The sequence below is a fragment of the Vanessa cardui genome, chromosome 2 (assembly GCF_905220365.1).
Source record: "Vanessa cardui chromosome 2, ilVanCard2.1, whole genome shotgun sequence".
NCBI classification, from domain to species: Eukaryota; Metazoa; Arthropoda; class Insecta; order Lepidoptera; family Nymphalidae; genus Vanessa; species Vanessa cardui.
In genome coordinates this window covers 9,171,734-9,190,468 of record NC_061124.1, presented here as the reverse complement: position 1 = coordinate 9,190,468, position 18,735 = coordinate 9,171,734, and the positions used below count along the sequence as shown (strand labels likewise).

General features: G+C 35.7%; 1 protein-coding gene and 2 long non-coding RNA genes across 3 annotated transcripts in view; 2 read left to right on the top strand and 1 right to left on the bottom strand.

Annotated features, from left to right (window-relative positions):
• Window positions 1–15,409, bottom strand: part of LOC124540918 (zinc finger protein 704) — a 46,620-nt gene extending 31,211 nt beyond the window's left edge. Inside the window, exons 1-2 of the mRNA XM_047118695.1 lie at window positions 13,867–15,409; window positions 2,421–2,587 (exon numbers count right to left, since the gene is read on the bottom strand). Coding sequence (XP_046974651.1) covers window positions 2,421–2,587; window positions 13,867–14,241 — 542 coding nt within the window. The 5' untranslated portion in view covers window positions 14,242–15,409. The remainder of the gene's footprint in view (window positions 1–2,420; window positions 2,588–13,866) is intronic.
• On the top strand, window positions 893–1,871 carry LOC124540926. The gene is made up of 2 exons (XR_006967181.1): window positions 893–1,508; window positions 1,612–1,871. It is a non-coding gene; the product is annotated as an uncharacterized LOC124540926 (long non-coding RNA).
• LOC124540934 lies at window positions 9,452–14,056 on the top strand. The gene is made up of 3 exons (XR_006967182.1): window positions 9,452–13,655; window positions 13,739–13,795; window positions 13,872–14,056. It is a non-coding gene; the product is annotated as an uncharacterized LOC124540934 (long non-coding RNA).
• Window positions 15,410–18,735: the final 3,326 nt, after the last annotated feature.

The window sequence follows — 18,735 nt, the reverse complement described above, 5'->3', positions numbered from 1 at the left end:
TTAGACGTGCCTATTGTACTAAACTAATCTATGATAATTCAAATACTCTTTCATTTATTCAATCTGTTTTACTAAACATTGACTTAGGGCGTGATAAGTAGTAACCCGATACTTACGACATCAAAATGCGGGTTGTGCTGTTGTCCTACTAGCCGACTAAATACGTTAGTACTCACTACCTGCTCGAGGACGTGAGACATGGAATGGTTAATTTCTTAAAATTCTCTAAATCTATATGAAGTGTTTTCTCTTTTAGGGGTCCAAAATATGTCTAAATTTAGTCTAAGCAAAAACCGGTGCGAGTTATCGTATGTAAGATATGAATATCGGTAATTTTGATAATATGTGAATGGACATGAATGCATGTGGCACGTCTCTAGTGTGCCGGTTTGTTCCATTTTCAAACTAGGTCACTGTGTCATGGCGGCCCCGCCAAGTATCAAGCGAACTCGACGCCATCTTCGAATTTTGTTGATTCGTTTTAAATTATATTCAGTCATTTCTAATTGTAGAATTGAAGGATGTGCGTATTTAGAATGTCGGTATTTTTAAAATGTTGAATAAGCAGCGATTACATCAAAGGGAAACGGGGCTTTTTGAGCTTTCACTTTGGCTTGGCCCAGCCCCGTGATCGCAAATTTGTTCCAATCACGAATGGAATTTCTATCCCGCGTAGTTTCGATAAAATCAAAAATTAATTGCTTCAATGTAACTGTTGATAACAGCAAACCAACAATAATGTTCTTTTTCTATGATTCGTGCAACTATAGATAATTAAAATTGTAATTGTTAAAAATGAATTCAAATCGTTTTACTTGATTAAAAAAATCGTATTAGACTACTAACTTTTCTAGGTTTTTTTTTCTTTGTTACTAGGTTGAATTTAATTACATATCCATTAAAATTTATGAGTTAATCACTTCATCTACCTCACTTGATTTGTAATTCTACTGATAATTCTTTATTCGTCTTGGCCTGGCTTTTCGGCCACTGTTGTGAAATGCGGACCAAGTAGAGGTCTCACCTCTCACTAGCGTCATGATGAAAAGTGAAACTGCGGTGCCAGCGAGCGTCACGTTGCTGCGGCATTTAATGCTGTTTGTTCCGGTTCCATAGCACTACATTATGAATTGCATTATTTAACATTTCACAATTTGCCATCGCTACCGAGATATCTTTCTAATTTAGGTACATCGATTTAACTACAAAGAAAGATTTCTCTTGATATATTTTTTAATTTAATAGTGCAATACAAGCAAGCCGTAAGAATTATTTAATGGTTCTCAATGTTGCATTGTCTGTCCCTGTCTGTGGCTTGCTGGAGGTGTGGGGCGCGGGAGGCAGAATGTAGGCAAGTGTGACAAGGACACGCCCGTACTCCGCGCTAACACTTCCATCCAGTTTCTAATGTGCTTGCTAAGGATTTCGCAACATCGCCCGCGCGGCTCCACTTCGCCGATGCACGATTGTAAGCGATTACACCTACAAGCTCAACTACCACAATACGGGTACATACTGCTACGTGTTAACTAACGTAACGAGCGCCGAACGGCGAGGTCACCTTTTAGTACAATAGCTTAATAATCGATTAATATGTTTGTATTCTTGCAGTTTTCAAATCACACTCATTATTGCTGCGTACGTAAACAGGAAGTATGAGTTATAACAATTAAAAGAATGTGCAAATTTGATAAGAGACCACCGCAAGGTGAGTTTATTTGCAATAGATGCGGCCTTCCTCATAGATGACGAGGTGAACTGCTCATTCAAGGCAAATAATACAGATTTTAAATATTTAAGTATTTGCCAGCTAATGAAGTTGAAATAAGAAATTTAAGTAATTGAGAAGTAAAATAAATGCGTGATTTGAGTGTTTTTTTTTAAATCTACGACCTTTCATACATGTTATGTAATAATAATCATAGTAATCGTTGATTATCCTAGCTTCTTTACATAATTAAAATTAAAACGATCCCTAAATCAATACTTCGTTACAATACAATTATGAGATACAAGGGAAGGGAGCGGCTCAATATATTGCTCATCAGGAAGTTGTTAAGAGTAAACCATTTATTTTGTAGTCGTTTTGTTAAATTGTCCTAACTATGTATTATTTATTGCGTTCATTTGACTTCAGTATTATCGCTCTCCTTTTTGATATGTTTATTTAATACCATTGTTATAATAAATATTACGTGTCTCTGCATATAATTTATGTTTCTAATATTGGCAGCTCTGATCTACTTCTCTAGTACTTTAATAGTATTCTACTTTTTTAGTTTATTTTCAAGTTTATAAGCTTATGATGTATATTAATTTCAATAAGCATAATATTAGTAGTCAAGGTAAAAATTTAAAAGGAATTAGGTGCTGCCGACTGTGATTTTTACGTTCCTAGCAAATTAACGGTAAAACGTTACCCTTGCATGTGATGAGCAGGCACTTCGATGATGGCAGAGGCCCGGCGTCTGTCGCCGGCCATGTCTGCAAGTCTTGCAAAATCTGTGTCCACGTCAGCAAGCCTCGCTGACTTCCGAGACTCTAGTAATCTTATCTCTTCCAATCTTTTTCTTAGTTCTATGGGCACCTGGAACAAATAAAAATCGTTTTAATATGTTTATAATGCAAGCAAGGAAAAAAAGGTTTTACTAAGTAATATATATAGAACATTAATTTTGTAAGTAAATAATAATTGACGAAGAATTTGAAGTAACTAAAAAAAAAGCACTTGTTATTTTTGTATGGTGTAAATGGTGTAATAGATATGTTCTTTGAGAATGTTATAATTATACATGTGTAGGCGTCATACATGCATGCATATTATGTAAGGCATAGGAACAAAAAGCGTGTATACGAGATCAATATGGTCGACCTTCGTACGATCCGTGTGTGGATGACGTCATGACCTAGAGTAGTTTACAGTGAATTGAGATGCATTCCACGTCATCAACACTTCCATTTAACCAGACCAAAAGCCTTAGATATTTTTAGGACTAATGATTCAGTTAATAATACTATACATAGATGTTACTCTATTATATTTTGTGATCATAAATTAATTAATAGCTTAATTTGGGTATTATATGTATTACGTCGTTTGATTGTTCGTTTCGAACGCAATATCGGTTAGTACGTGTAATAAACATTCTATTAGCAGTTGACATTGGCTGCATTTTCGTCTGAGCTTCCTCCAACGCGTGTTCGCATCATTAATACAATGTACTGCGCGTGCTCTTGCCAACTAGTTTACGATCGCGTTTCTCTTATACGTCAGTGCAGCGAATGCCATTCGGTGGTCATTATTTAATACTATCTAATTCAATATTTTTAAATTATTTGACGTCATTTCAGTAATAATGTTTTTTAGAATTATAATCTTAATATTTCAAATTTTTAATAACGTTTCTTTATATGCGTATGTATTCAGTAAGTTGTCGTATTGATGTTTTCTGTGGCATTGTGGAGTAATGAGGCCAAATGGAATATTTCTTAGCGAGATCAAATTGGAATAATGATTAAAATCTTTAACCTCAATAAAAGACTATTAAATGTTCTAATACCTAGTTACGTTCGTTGTTTTTGTAAAAAAATAATGATTTGGCAAACTTGCTGGTATTTGAATTTAAACAGAAACCTAAAGATTTCAAAGTTTATATTGCAAAAGCCGTAGATGTTACCGCTGTAGATAATGATTTGCTTCTCGCGGTGAATGTGAGCACTAAAAACGCTGATCACATCATGGACTTTCACTTTTTGGCGATTTGGTGCTCGCGAACGTGGCTGAGAACCGTATCCCGCTCATACCGGAACAATGAAAGTTGTTTTAATGAGTATCAATTATGTATGTACGGCAGTTTTCAAGTATTCGCACACTCGTCGTATACGTATGTTAATGTAAACTTTAAAACCAAAATAATGATTTTATAATTAGCAGTATTCGAATATTACAGTTATAACAGGTTAAGATTGATATAAAATATACATGTTTTAAATTCAAGATATTATCAAGTTTTGGTGGTATGGCAAGAAATCATTAATTGAAACTAAATCATAAGTAGAGCAGTTCTGGTCTAAGCATTTATCAGCAGCCAGCGTGCGCCCGCGCAGCTGCAGTTCCGCTCATCGTGATCGCCTCCCCCTCCCTCCATCCCCCCCTCGTCCCCACCAAAGGCAATCTTGACGCGTTATGTAAAAAAGTGACAACTGTTGCACAATTGCTCGATCCGATGGCGAAACTTGGCCGCCTATAAATGCCAGTGAAAGTCACCGAGTGACTTTGACATGATAACTGATAATACCGCGTCGTTAATATAGCAATAGATCTCATATTTGCTTGATAACCAAAACGGGAATTGCACATCCATTAACAATTAATATTTAAATTATTTAAATACATACATACATACATACATTACCAAAAAATACGCCTTACAAAACTTAATATTCTTACCTACTTTTACTTTTAAATTAACTATGAAAATTACAAATTTACGCGAGTAAAGTATAATACATGATAGTCGTTTTGTGTCAGCCTATTCACATTTAACATTAATAGCATCTACACGTAATTGATTTTAGTTACTCGATAGCTGTAGTGTCGTAGATATGATTTGATTTATTTATACGGTATAAGCATGTTTCGTCTCCATATATTTACGTGTATTAGCAATTAAAGTTGCAAATACAGTATGCTGGACACTCTTGGAATCTGGATTGCGAAAGCTCAACCGGCTGGCTCTATTGCATGTCGATGTTGCTTCGCCAAATAGATTATGCATTCTTTTGACGAAGCGTTTTTACCTCCATTGATTTTTCATTTTGGAAATTATTCAAATAATGATAAAATAATTAAACCTGTTTTTGACAATGAATTTGCTTACTCATGAACGAGACGATGAAAAGTGGTGATGTTAAAATGATATTAAATATAATTTGAGAGTGAAAACTAAAATGAAAATTGATACATTGTTATAACATAGTATCCGAAGCGAAAGTTATCACTGCGGTGCAGGCAAGTGGCATTGACTGCAGGATAGCGCGAGTCATTGGCTGAATGCGTGTGACGCGTGCGTTGTGTCGTGCCTACCGACTACGTCGGACTACGTATGCGACGATTAGGTATTAATTGTGATGAATTAGTATCTTTAACTTTGTAACTCATCGTATCAAATACTTTGTAAATGCTATAATCAATTCAAATACAAATAATAACCAACTATATTTAACGTATACTTCCTTTAAAAATAACTATGAAATACATTTTATGTTCTACAAAAAAATAATAAGATAATTTAGACGACGCACCATATGAAGTAGAATAAAAGAACGTAGACTGAATCCATTTAATGCAATTTGCTGATACTTAAAGCTAGTTCTGTGGCAGGAGAGTATGCTAAGAATTTTGAAGTTAAGAAAACAATAGACAACTACAGCTGACGACCGATAACATTGCAATGTCGAGCCGGCTTCAGCATAAGTATCTTGCATGATAAAATATGAAGATAGCCATTATCTGTATATCAAATGTGAATGCAATCGACAAGACTGGTTCTAAATGTATACGCATTAACGAATAAAAGAGAACAATATGGTAATTCAACATAAGGTTTCTGTTTTTACATCGATAAGAATAGGTGATAGATGGGCGACGTTGATTTTGTAAATATTCAGGGAGCCTGCACTTCGAGTCACGTTGACATGCATGCATAAGCAATTCGATGGTAGTAGGCGATCGTGCACGACTAAATAGGTCAATAGCTTTACATTTGATATACGAAACGCGACCTTATTAATTAATATTACAACTGTACTTTAAACCCAAATTGTTATATCAGCTCAGAGAAGATTATTAATAAATTAGTTAAGGAATGGTTTTGAAAATCATATCATAAGTACTTTAAATGTTTGAAATAGGAAAGTAAAATCGTGTTATTCTTTGTTTTTTACGATCATAATATGTGGTGTTGCAGCCAGTAGAAGGGCTCACGAAGTATGAATAAGTTAACATTTTGAAATGGTAGAGGCGTGTCACTTTCCTATTACTTCATAAATCATAAGCAATCTCGTTGTAAAGTAATTTATCTAGTTATTATACCTCAGCGTATCGGTGTAATACGTCAACATAATTCGATGTTATTTGTAGTTAATAATAATAAGTTTAAAAAGCATTAGCGTTTCTTTTTATCAACAAGCACACCTTGAGTTTGAACAGTCATTAGAACAATAGTGTAACAATTATTAAATTGAATTTCAAATTACCTAAATTGGTAGTTTTGGATTAATAAACATTTGGATTCAGGTATTGAAATCGGATGTGTACTGTTAGGCCGAGCAATCGATTGGCACGGAGCGGGCGGCCTTGTGTGTTTAGCGAATACAAACGCTGGTTGCAAGGCGGATACAGCGAAGGCACGCAAGCACCACCCTGCCGGACTGCAAGCAACAACCTTGTGCCAAAACTCCGTGACCCACATTACATGTCCAAATGCAAGCACCGATTTTATTACCATTATTCTTGAAACAAACATTCGGTTCTTTATTTGTGTAATTGCAACTGTGTTTAAAGCCCTGCCGTGAACTCATTCCGTTTATAAGGAAACATTTTATTGGGATTATCCGTTATGAGCATTAAATTATTACTTGGTACTGAAGGCTAAATTTACTTTATATTTGTTATTCAAGTTAACATTATATTGCTGTCCTAGGTCATTCCTATTGAATGACCGGGGCGCAGGACGAAGTTAGGTGACCTAGTTGGCACGGAACGAGCTACATAGGTCACGATCCTATCCGCTCCCAGCCAACCTTCTTTACGTTAAAGTAGAGCATCTTTATAGTTTGTACCCAATAAAAATTTGCCATTTAATTTGTGATAAAAAAGTATTAGTAAAATAATTTAAAAAATAGTAAGAAATGTTTTGTAATAAAACTAAGTCAACAATGGCGCTTTATTGACGAAATAGGTAGGTACTATAAATTCATTTGACCATGTAGGTCAACGGTTGTCGTTGTCAGGAAATCATTATTGCGTAGCGTTGACAATGATGATGCAAGACTGGCACGCTTTATTTATTACGAGGCCTAGGTTATTGGTCTAAACAATTGAAGGTTTCAATTGATAGACATGACGTCATATCGTAAGTCACTGTAATTTCAGAATCGACGTCACTGCGCGTCGGAGAGAGCGCGTAGGCGCGGCGCCGCTGTGACGTCACAGGCGCGATTCACTGCTCTCTCCGTGGGCGGATGCTTGTATTAGGCGCGTATCCTAGACAAAGTGTACGTAAATAAAATCGCATAAGGCCAAAGTGGCGTTACGTAATGGAACGAGAAATCTGTGCAAGGACACGCAAGTCGTTTCGACATAGCACCCAGCGTGATGCCATAATCGCATCATTTACGTGCGACGCTTAGAAAAGTGAGCGTTTTACCTTGAGATGCCTGAGAGTACGGTTGCCTCTCTATTCTTAGACTTCAAAATGGGTTATATATGTGTTTGAGAGGTCGGGTATCGAGCACGCAGGCGTCATGACCCAGTCTGACCCAAAAACGGACCGGGCCCAACACTCCCCACTAGTTGATAACGGATACCGGGAACCTGTTCGACTAAAACATTATATACGCAGTGCGAATAGTACCGTTATCTTGACGACTTGTAAGTTACATCGTCGCCGCTGACACCAATAGTCCCAATCGAGAGACAACTTTTTACAAAGTCAATCTAATAGACCTTCGAGAATTGTAAATATTTAGTACGAACGGACTGCTCTTCTAATAAAAACAATTTTATTTAATTTGATTTTAAATTTATTCAAATGGAATTATATTTGATTTTTTTTACAGTTGAACACTGTATATCAAACCTGTATCAAAGTTCTGTCACAAAAAAGGAAAACACAAGTGGAGGTCGAATTTCGAATGCGGGTTGTGCGTCGTTGGTTCAATATCAACGTTTCTGGGTCAGTGGGTCAGCGTGTCGGAGAGGACCGCGCACAGCGCGCCTCATGCCGACAGTAATTATTACTTGATCTTCACTTACATAAAAAGGCTTGCATGAAGTTCACTGCTGATACTGATCACAAGTCTCACGTCACCTTGCGTCAGCGCCGAGTCAACTCTTTTACATCAATAGTATATTGACGAAGTGAATCATGATTAACCTTTGCCTTCGATATCTAGCTCTATTAATACATTATTTCCTTATTTCAAGGTTATTTTTATTAATTTTTTTAAAAATAAATTTCTTTTGATAGTCGCCTACGTTATAACTGTAAATTGACATTTCCAAATCGTATAATAATGTCGTGTATCGTACGAAACTTCTCATATTTCTAGTTACGAAGTAGATATAGGTACAACAAGCTATTGTTATATGAAAGTAAAAATTTGTTGGAAAATATTGGGAATTTAGTATAATTTATCTAACTATTCAGATAACAGTAGCAGAGCACGAATCATGAAACTATTTCAAGGCGAAAACAATGAGGTCACCCACAAAGGGTCGGCCTTGCCTTCGCCACAGTTGTGGGATGACAACTTCATCATAGACGAAAATATAACAGAATCAAAGCATTCAACAATTTTTGCATCAAGACAATTAATGTTTTAAGTATTTGAGGTACCTTGTATTATAGATCGATGATATTTCATCGGATTTAAAATTACGCGCAATGTACGTATTAACAATGAATTGTGGCGGACAAAAACAACGTAGAAATGACGCCTTTAGATTAGCAACGGTTGTCTGACATCATTAAATGGTCAATCATCTTCTCGCTGTTTCGGCACTAAATGTAGGTCGAATACATTAGTCGAGCTATTTTATAGTGAGCGTTAGGATTGTGTTTCTGCTTCTTTTATTACCTTAAATTTTGAATGAAATAGTTGATTTAAATTCCGCACTTCATATTATTTTACACAATTGAATTAGTTACTTAAATTATTTAAATAAATCCTATCAAATATGTTACGTCGTAAAAAGATTTATTATACGTATGTATACAAAAAAAAACGAGTTATATTTTATTATTCCTTTAAATTCATAGTTCAAAAGACAAATATTGGTCAAACGAATATTAACGTATAATAAATAGTTTAAGTACAATAGTGAAATATTAATTATATTCCATTATTAAAATAGATAAGAAGGCTACTTTAATAGTTTCCGTTTCAGTGATAGTTTAAAGTGTTCTTTCATTGTATTCAATAATCTGTTACATGATTAATACTTTAATATTTTAACACTCATAATTATGTATAATAATAACTTATATTTTCAATAAGAATCCAATTTAAATTAAATAAATTATGAAGAGATACATAGTTATGCTCTATTGTTTCATGATACTGTATAAAAACATTTCACATTTCATTCCAAGTGAATAACGACGATATTAATATCAAAGGGTTTAATGTAGCGGTTCTTTTAGCGCAGATTACTAATTATAATGTATGTAGTATTATGTATTAGCTGAGCGTGCAGGTACTTTAAACAATATTATTTCGTGAACTTCATATTGAGTTAGCGTATCCGGCTTGTGCCCTAAATCGTAGCTCATGTTTAACTATCGCGTTCTCTCGACAGCCCCTTGATGACTTGTACCGGCAAATCGACTAACAATATTATCTTATCAACCTTGATTTATTTAGAAACAGTGTCACTAGGCGCATTTTGCTACGTAACACGAAGTTACGAAATGTATTGAAAAATGTGGCTTGAACGCGTTCAAGCTACCTCTTTGTTTCAACGATATATGTAGTTACATACTTAGTTTATGAATGGTTTTTCTAATGGTTTACGTATTGCTCGTGTGTTTGTCTATTGATGTTTCAATTTATCAATACTATTAACGTTTATGAACGATCTTTTACATTTACGGATCGAATTTGTATCTTACGTATCGATGTTTGTGTGTGTGTAATAAACATGGTGCGCATGCGCTGGGACTCGTCGTTTTCTCTTCCCATGGTTTCTTTACGATGGTCGATCTCAGCTCGCCAGTTCCTTTCACGCATTTGCTTCGACAAAAAAGTCACGTACGACTGGAAATTATCGAAGGAGAAAATTGTAAATTGCATCGGAACATTCATACATAGGTATATGATTTAATGGATTATCTTAGTTTATACTTCTCCGCGAAATGTTCAAATTTGATATAAATTCAATATTTCATGTAACGTAAAGTTTCAAGCTCGGCGTTTTCTTTATTTTCTTCGTTTGTTTGCTATTATCGTATACTCATGTCGTAACGGTACTTCAAATAAAATTGCCAATATATTAGAGCTAAGTTTTACAAGTGAAATGGATATTATACACGCAAATTTTTCACGCAACACCAACTTCTATAAACGCGTATTTATTAGTTAAAAAAATGTGATAGAAAAATCATGCGTTTAAATGCATTACTGTTCGTTTCTGAAATCCTTTCGCTCGTAACGAAATCATACAGTATACATTGAAATACGGTTCTGCTCTCTTAGCCTTTGCGGAATTTCTTGTGGTGAAAGCGAGATTTATATTTCACCGTTGAGGACATATTGCATTTTACTTAAAATCACGCCTTTTTCTTCGAGTTTTTTTTAATATTTATATTTTAAGCGGTAAAATAAGATTTGTTATTGAAATAAAACTATAGGCGTGAGTGGAGTTTTATTAACAGCAAAGCCATAACAGTAATTAGCTACGATCTCTCGCATGTATCAATATTTACAAAAGCTTAGAGCTGTACAATCACGGAGATAATTTAAAAATACCGCATTATGGATGTATGTACGTTATTATGTGTAAAAGTGAATGAAGTCTGAAACAGTGCAGGTGTGAGTGGCACTTTCACACTCATTGCGGCTTGCAGTACGCCAGTTGCCGTGTCCGATCGACGCTCCTTTACGACATCGGTAATCGAAAGGCAACGCAGAAGCATGAAAATTATCGTACAAAAATATCGAAATTATTATTGTCGAGGTGTTTAAAAGTGAAATCTAAGACGAATTGTTTTGTCATCGTATCGAAAGGCGATTTTAATACACGTGTGAGTTCTTTTTAGGTTGTGGTCATTAGCGATAGCGGTAGCGTTCCACTTAGCTCGGACAAGTCAACGATGAGGTTAGCCGGTGCTGAGCCGACATCGCCACCGACTAACGGTTCGGGCGGCGCCGCGCGCACGTGAAAATAATTCTTGACGCGATTTTGTAACGAATACCGTTATGTGGTTCCGGGCCTGTCGGTGACCTTATTTCTCGGCCGCGCACTCTTTATTTTTATATCTTATTGCTTGCTACATAATGATCGTCCGCTCTGCGTTTGTAAGAACTTTAAAAATATATGAATCGAGAAGGTGAATTATTTAAGATACTCTTCAAGATTACAACATCTTTGTTTTATCTATTAATTTGCTTAGGTCAATACCGATCGTAGTCGATATTATATAATGAATTAACAATGAGATGCTAGTCGGCGTTGTAAACAGAAACGAGATTTGTGTGTTTCAAGTTTCAATAAATAAGTAATACTATGAATGTAGTAGATAGTGTGAGTCAGAATTTTTTTTATTCAATTCCGCTTAACGTGTCGTGGATTTGCCAAGTGTAAAAGTGTAAATAACGTGTGACGATCGCAAGCGTCGGCCGCCGAGCCGGGGAATACCGCGTCATTCTGATAATAATTATTCTCCACATAAATAAGTACGAAATGACGGTCAATGTAATTTCCAAGTTGTTCATGAGAAAATATGACTATGTATGAAAATTGAAATTGTTTTATACAATTACAGTGACGTAATTACGATGCAATCAAATCTCAACTCGTACGCATGTTATCAGACATTAGTCGAGCGGGGAACCAAAACTGCGCATTAGAGTTGTTTTTATCGAGTGTTTGTAATTTTCAGATAGCACATTATTTACTAATATAATATTATTAGGTAGTTTACTGTCAGCGATTAGAATTACTTTTGTATTTATTCTTGCCTATTTTAAATGCGAATAACTTAATAAGGCCATTATTATTGTTTAATTTGATTATCGTTAATGGATTCGAACTAATACATTATACATAACTACATAATGATTTAGCCTCGTTATCGAAAATGTTATTCAGTGAGTGAGCGAGAGATCGTGGCGGCGCGTCACGCTGATATCGCGTGCGACGTCACCGTGTTTACGCGCAAGGCCGGCACACGCGCCGCGTCGCCGCTCCTTCCTCATTGCACCAGCTCTCAATTCGACACAATTTCTATACCAATAACTCAAAAACAAACGAAAGCATAACATAATATCTTGAAATCTATAACATGCCCGAGATCCTGTTAAGCAATCAATACCATAACTTCGTGCGTAAGTCTTGGTGTTAACAATTAAATAAAGAGATACAAAAACCTGTCAAACGAGTTGATCGATCACAAGTTCGGTGTAAACTAGTGGTTTTTGCCCACATTAAAATGCCACAGCTGGTAAATTGTATAATTATCTGGTCTTGATTTATTTAAAGAATAAAAATAATATTGTGGTCAATGTAATTAGCTCACGCGATAAGATTGTGGTATTGTGTTTAGCGCGCGAGGAGTTACGTGGCTGGTAGCCGGCCGGCTGGTATTACAAGTTAATATCAATGTAAATCATCATGGAAACGTGGGGTAATAGCGACACGTTTTCACTTAAAATGCGGCTATCGAAGATATCGTTTTAAATCACGTGGGAGAAATTGAAATTCCAATTTCAGTGCGTAGCGGTAACGGTACGCACTCGGCCGAATTTAGCGCACGTGCGTGCTTCTTTACTCATGTCCACTGATCAGTGTTAAAATGTGAAGCGTGTTACATCCTTGAATATAAAAACTGTACGACCACACCTCACATTATCTACAGTAGCTAATCATCTCGGTGATTATGATCAATTGTAGCGAGATTAAACACGTATTTACATTTTATATGTTGTTTAAAGGTTGTATTTAATAAATGATTAATGTATGCACATCAGAGACTAGATAAAATTAAATATTTTAGTAATTAGGGAAGATTACCGTTCAGACATAACTACAACATAAATGGTGCGCCACACCGTCCGTTTCCACACGTAGATAAATGTCTCACAGCGATTGTGACGCACGAGTTAAATTATGCTTTTTAGTCGTAAACAAGTATTGTGTGATGTACAATTGGATCTAAATAAATATTATTAATTTCAAACTTTAATAACGTTTCTAATCACTTTACGAGTACTAATAGCGTGAAGGAATCAGTGATTGTGTGTTCGGTTAGTTACTTCTTTATTGGAATTCTAGTTCAAATGTTTAAGACAAGTTTATTGCGTTGGCAAGAATAAAATTAGCCATCGTCCGCGCAATAACTGGTCACTGGCGACTAGAATAATCTCGCCGGCCGGCGATAAGTGGCATCGGTGCGTTACATGCGATAGCGGGTGATGCGTAGTTAGTGCAGGCGTGCAGCGGAGCCGTGCGGGCGAGTATGGGTGCCGGGGCTGGGTGCACGATGCACGTCACTTGCCCCACGTGCAGCCGGGGTCAATAGCTCGCTGCACGCGCCCGCTCTCTCCCGTCCCTCCGTCGTCTCATAAAACCTTTGTCTACATCAATGTTGTCGCAATGTCAACACCTCTAATGCCAATGACTGAATGTTTCATGACATTCATGCAATTTGTAGGTAGGAAGTTTTTTCAATCCACTTCGACGTCACTGATTTCCTAAAACGACGACTCTACATTGCGTTGATGTCTTTTGTTGCAGTTGTACGTACAAGATTAGAATATAAAGAAGTAGAGTTTGGAGTTGGGGCAGAGCAAGGTTGAATTACTTTTTTAAAGTCAGTTTTTAAATTACTGTGATATTAATTATAATAATAATAAAAATCTTACTTCAGCGGCTGGTACGTGAATTTGAACTCGAAGCTCGTCGGTGTCGTGATCGTGCTCCAACACGTCGGCTCGGACCTCGCGACCATTGTACGTGAGGAATACTCGCTGACCGGGTTTCAAGCGAACCCCGGCCAATCCACGAAATCCGGGTCCTATGAGCTCCGCATCGCGGTACTCGCGAATCATTTTTCCCCCATCAAACCGCACCGTGTAACGGGTGTTTGGAGTCAAGTTGATACAATTGTTGTTTTCCGGAAATGCTGCCGGTGTTTTTACAGCCTGGATCATGCCCGAGTAATAAAGTCCATCGTCACTGAGAGCCGCTACGCGGGTCCCTATGATAGAGCGCTTCGCTAAGCGCTTGCCGGTTGACATGATGCTTAGAGTTCAATTAGCCTCTTTAAAAAAATATACAACAGAGGTATTTATTATTAATCCGTAGTTCACACTTCTTTCTGTCACAAGTTCACTCAAAATTTTCAAATCGCCCGACGCACACGTTTCGCGGGGTATCCGTCACAAAATTTTGGGGAACCACGAGAATTTCGGTTCGATACCGTACTTTCAACTAGGTTCGGCTCCTCAATAAGCCGAGGCTGATCGCGGTTCTCGCGCGGAAACATAATACGAAGGCAAGGTCCTCGAAGATCGGGACAAAGGAAAACCCTTTCGCGGCAGTAAACTTTGCGCGCAAGCTCGCTGCGGACGACCTTAATAGACACGGTTCAAACAAGAACTGGCGTGCGTGCGGCGCGACACCGGCCGGCCGGCGAGCGGGAGCGGCGACCGCCCGTCTCGCTTCTTTGTTTTGATACTCAGCTGTTCAGCCGAGTGAGAAGGAGTTAAGGAAAGGTTATGCGTACGAACGAAACGGCTGCTCTCGGTGCTCTTCGGGCCGTTGGTAGAGTTCGGGTGGGCTCGCTATTTTCAGCGGGCGGCCGCCCACGGGCGACATTGAGGCGCGCCGGCTCGGTTCGCACGTGGAGTGGAGGAGTGCTAACGGGATTGCACAACGCAACTCGCGGCTCGCCGTCGTCAACATCGCGCTGCGGCCATGCCGGTGCTTGCTTGCCGGCTAATACGTGACACAGTTTCTATTCGGATTTGGGGTCGATTCAAATGTCAAGCAGATGCACCCCACTTATGCAACACTATTAACGTAGCCTCGTTACATCTACGCACAAATTGAATAATTGGAACACATCTAAGATCGCGTAATGCTGTCCCTGCGAACATTCTTCGCACTTGTTATTCCGTTATCTCGACGAATTTATATAATTACACCGTTCGTGGAAACAATTCTCCTTTGTATTTTTTTATATTTAGCGTATAAAGTGGAATCGTCATAATGGCTTTGTGAATAATTTTCCTCATGCCATCATATATGCAAATGCAATCAAAAAGTAATGAAAGTGTTTGCTGTTATCGAAAGCGAAAGAGAACTTAACAGTAACTTGCTAAACATAACCGTTACGTGGACGTTAGAAGTAATAATAGTTATTAGAATACTTATTAGGTACTTACATTAAGCGTTTTTACATCTATTAGGTGTATTTATATTAGCATCATTAATGTTTTTGTTTTACTTTTTAATGACCTTATAATAGATAAGGAAACGAATCTAGAAAAGGTAAACAGCACAAGCTAATAGAAAAATTTAAATATAAAAGAATATGAATTAATTATACATGTGTATAATTTTATATTATTGTATTATAAGTATATAATAAAATACTGAATGCATAATGGAAGTTTTTTATTAATCCCGTATTAAATACTTTCCTAATTTTCAAACAGTATAATTCGATATAGACGCTATAATTTGTCAATTTAATGTTACGTTGGTTTATTTTTCACCGTAGTTATTGTTCTAATTAAGTATAAATTTTTTTAATTTTTATGAATAAAAGGTGCCTTATTTATCATTACGATATTCTTGTAAGTAAATAATATCTTCTTAATATAAGTTTGAATTATGTACAAAATTACATAACGTAAAATAACTAATGCTTTATCTTCGACCATGATATTGTAAGTTTCAATATCATTTGTTACAACACATTTCAAACATACATTTTATCCAAGTATTTCAGCTGTTTCGACACATGACTACAATTACTTTCATAATGTTTGAGGTCACTTGATTTTTATTCCGCAACGCTTATATTATTTGAAAGAAAGATCACGTATTTTAATTAATCACGTACTTCTTTATTAAAACAATAATTCCAGCACGTTTTCACTCGCTGTCAATGCTGTGTTTTTTTACATATTTCCGTATAACGCTTGCTATTAAGAAATTGTATATTTGAAGAATGTTTCTCACAATTGTAATTCCCGGATGACCAATGTTCCTTTACGATTTAGATTTTTTTTTATTTCTAATGTTACTCCACTTGTTGCTGCCAAAGTATTCTTGAAAGATAGGCGTTTTTCACACGAGCATCTGATTCATAATGATGTTATGCCTTGTAGTGTTTTGCTGTATTTAAACGTAGAGAAATCTAAAGTTATAGTTCTTTAAGAATGAAAATTTATAATTAAAAAATGATACTAGTTTAATGAGTAACTTAAAAATTGTTATATTCCTCAGACTATAAACTTCACTGACCTCGCTCTTTTTATAACTCTGCTAATTACTGTATGATTTATAACCGGAGAATAAAACGAGTGAATGTGCAATGGTACATAATAAATGTTTTAAATTTACAATCAACTTTTAATTAAAGCCACTCAATAATAAAAATAAAAAACCTTTCTCTCTAAGAGTAAAATTTTATATTTACGCATTGTATTATCGTCAGAAGTAATAAAAGATTATAAGGCTACTTTCGGTATGTGCTTGCCTTTACACAAATGATATCAGAAGGGTGTGTCGAGACTCGAGACCCAATGGAAACTTAGTAATGTGGGTTTGTTTTGTTGATCAGCTGTTGCAGGAATGTAAAAAAAAAACAAGCTCTAGCCGAACCCGCGCCAGGTAAAACTTCCTTAAAAAACAATGAACCCGATTCATTCAAACACTTCAAAAACTTTTAATGAATACAAAATGACTAAAAGTGAAATATTATTTTAAAATAAAGTAACTAAAGATCGATTTGTTAATTATGAAAAATATAGATTTAATGAACAATCGGACGTAATTTATTTTCCTAAATACTAATTGTTTGGTTATTAAGCAATTTAGTTATTTATATGTTGGTTAAAATATAACAAAAAATATTCAGCTGAACTCATTTAAGTAGCAAACGGACGTGATGTATTTTTCTAAGCACAACTACTATTGTTTGTGTTCAAAAGTATTATTTACTATATTCGAATTAAAGTATTATAAATAAATATGTACTTATATAATAACGTTAAGAAGTAAATATGACTGTGTTTTTATGTGAAATATTTTTTGACTTTGTTAAAAATTATTAATAGTTCTTTTGTCTAGTCTATTTATATTATTTAACGAAATATTTTTTAGTTTATATTAGCACTTAGATTGGACTGACTTGAACGTTTACGTCATGAAAATCTAAAACAGGGGCTGATATTGAAGATAAAGCTAAGGTTGCATATTTCTCAATCCAACTCTAAGCTTTTAATTGGTGGAAGGACTTTGTGCAAGCCTGTCTGGGTAGGTACTCCACTCATCAGATATTACACCGGCAAACAGCAGACAACAGTACTCAGTATTTTTGTATTCCGGTTTGAAGGGTGAGTGAGCCAGTATAAATACAAGTACAAGGAACATAAAATCAAATTCTTAAGGTTGGTGGTGCATTAGCAATGTAAGGACGTGTGAAAAGAAGTTAAAAAACAACTACGTATACATAGTTATAATCCTTAGAAAGCTTCATTAAATGAAACAGAATAAAATTCATAAGCTATTGAAAATAGTTTTAAATATAAAGTTGCTAGGAAAATGAAATTGTAGAGCTGATACAACCCTGTAGATACGACACGTGGATTTAACTAAATAATGTTTATTAAATACACATGTGTATTCAACAAATATTAATTAGTGGCAACAAACATCGTGAGAAACTTCTTTAGAGAACAGCAGGTCTTTGCCCGGCCATACATATATATATATATTTTAATTTGTATTGAGAAAATTATCATTTCATAGAGATTAGAGCAGTTCAAAGAGGCTATTTCAATGTTTCACTGTCAAAAACGCTTGGGTCTCACTGAGGATATATTTTGTTCAGAGATTTGATTCGTTGTTTTTTAAGTCTCCTAATATTAATGGTTCTGAAAAATATTCTTTAAATATTTATCATTCACTTGTCGAACTTCCTCGAGCTTAGTTCTTAACTCAAAGCAGTACTCACAATAATACTGTCGTCCCTTCGCCGTTGTTACTTTGTTGCGAACCCCTTTGAGTCTTAGAAACTCTCCAGTGAGCCGGTATTATTCAGTATTGTGAACATTGATGGACTTGGGAAGTCGTAACGTTTAAACCATTTAATTATCCATCTTACTTTTTTTTTACTAATAACACTTACATACACTACAATACAAGTAAAATAAAAAATAAAGATGACATAATGTTATACAACCTTTTTTACGTTTCTTAGGGAAAAGTAACACGTATTTTGTTTTAACAAAAACATTACAATTGATTATATATATTCCATGCAGGTTAACATACATAACGACCAATAAATAATATTCAATTTTTTACTAAATTATGTCTTTCAGAAAAAAAATGATTGATTATGTTGAATGTTGATTCTAATAATAAATATATGGACAGAGGGACCTACATAATGCGGTTACCAACAACGATACAGGAATAGAACAATAGAATGATATATTTTCTCAACCGCATGTTAGATAAAGCATCACTGAAGACTGCAAACCGCGATAATTAAA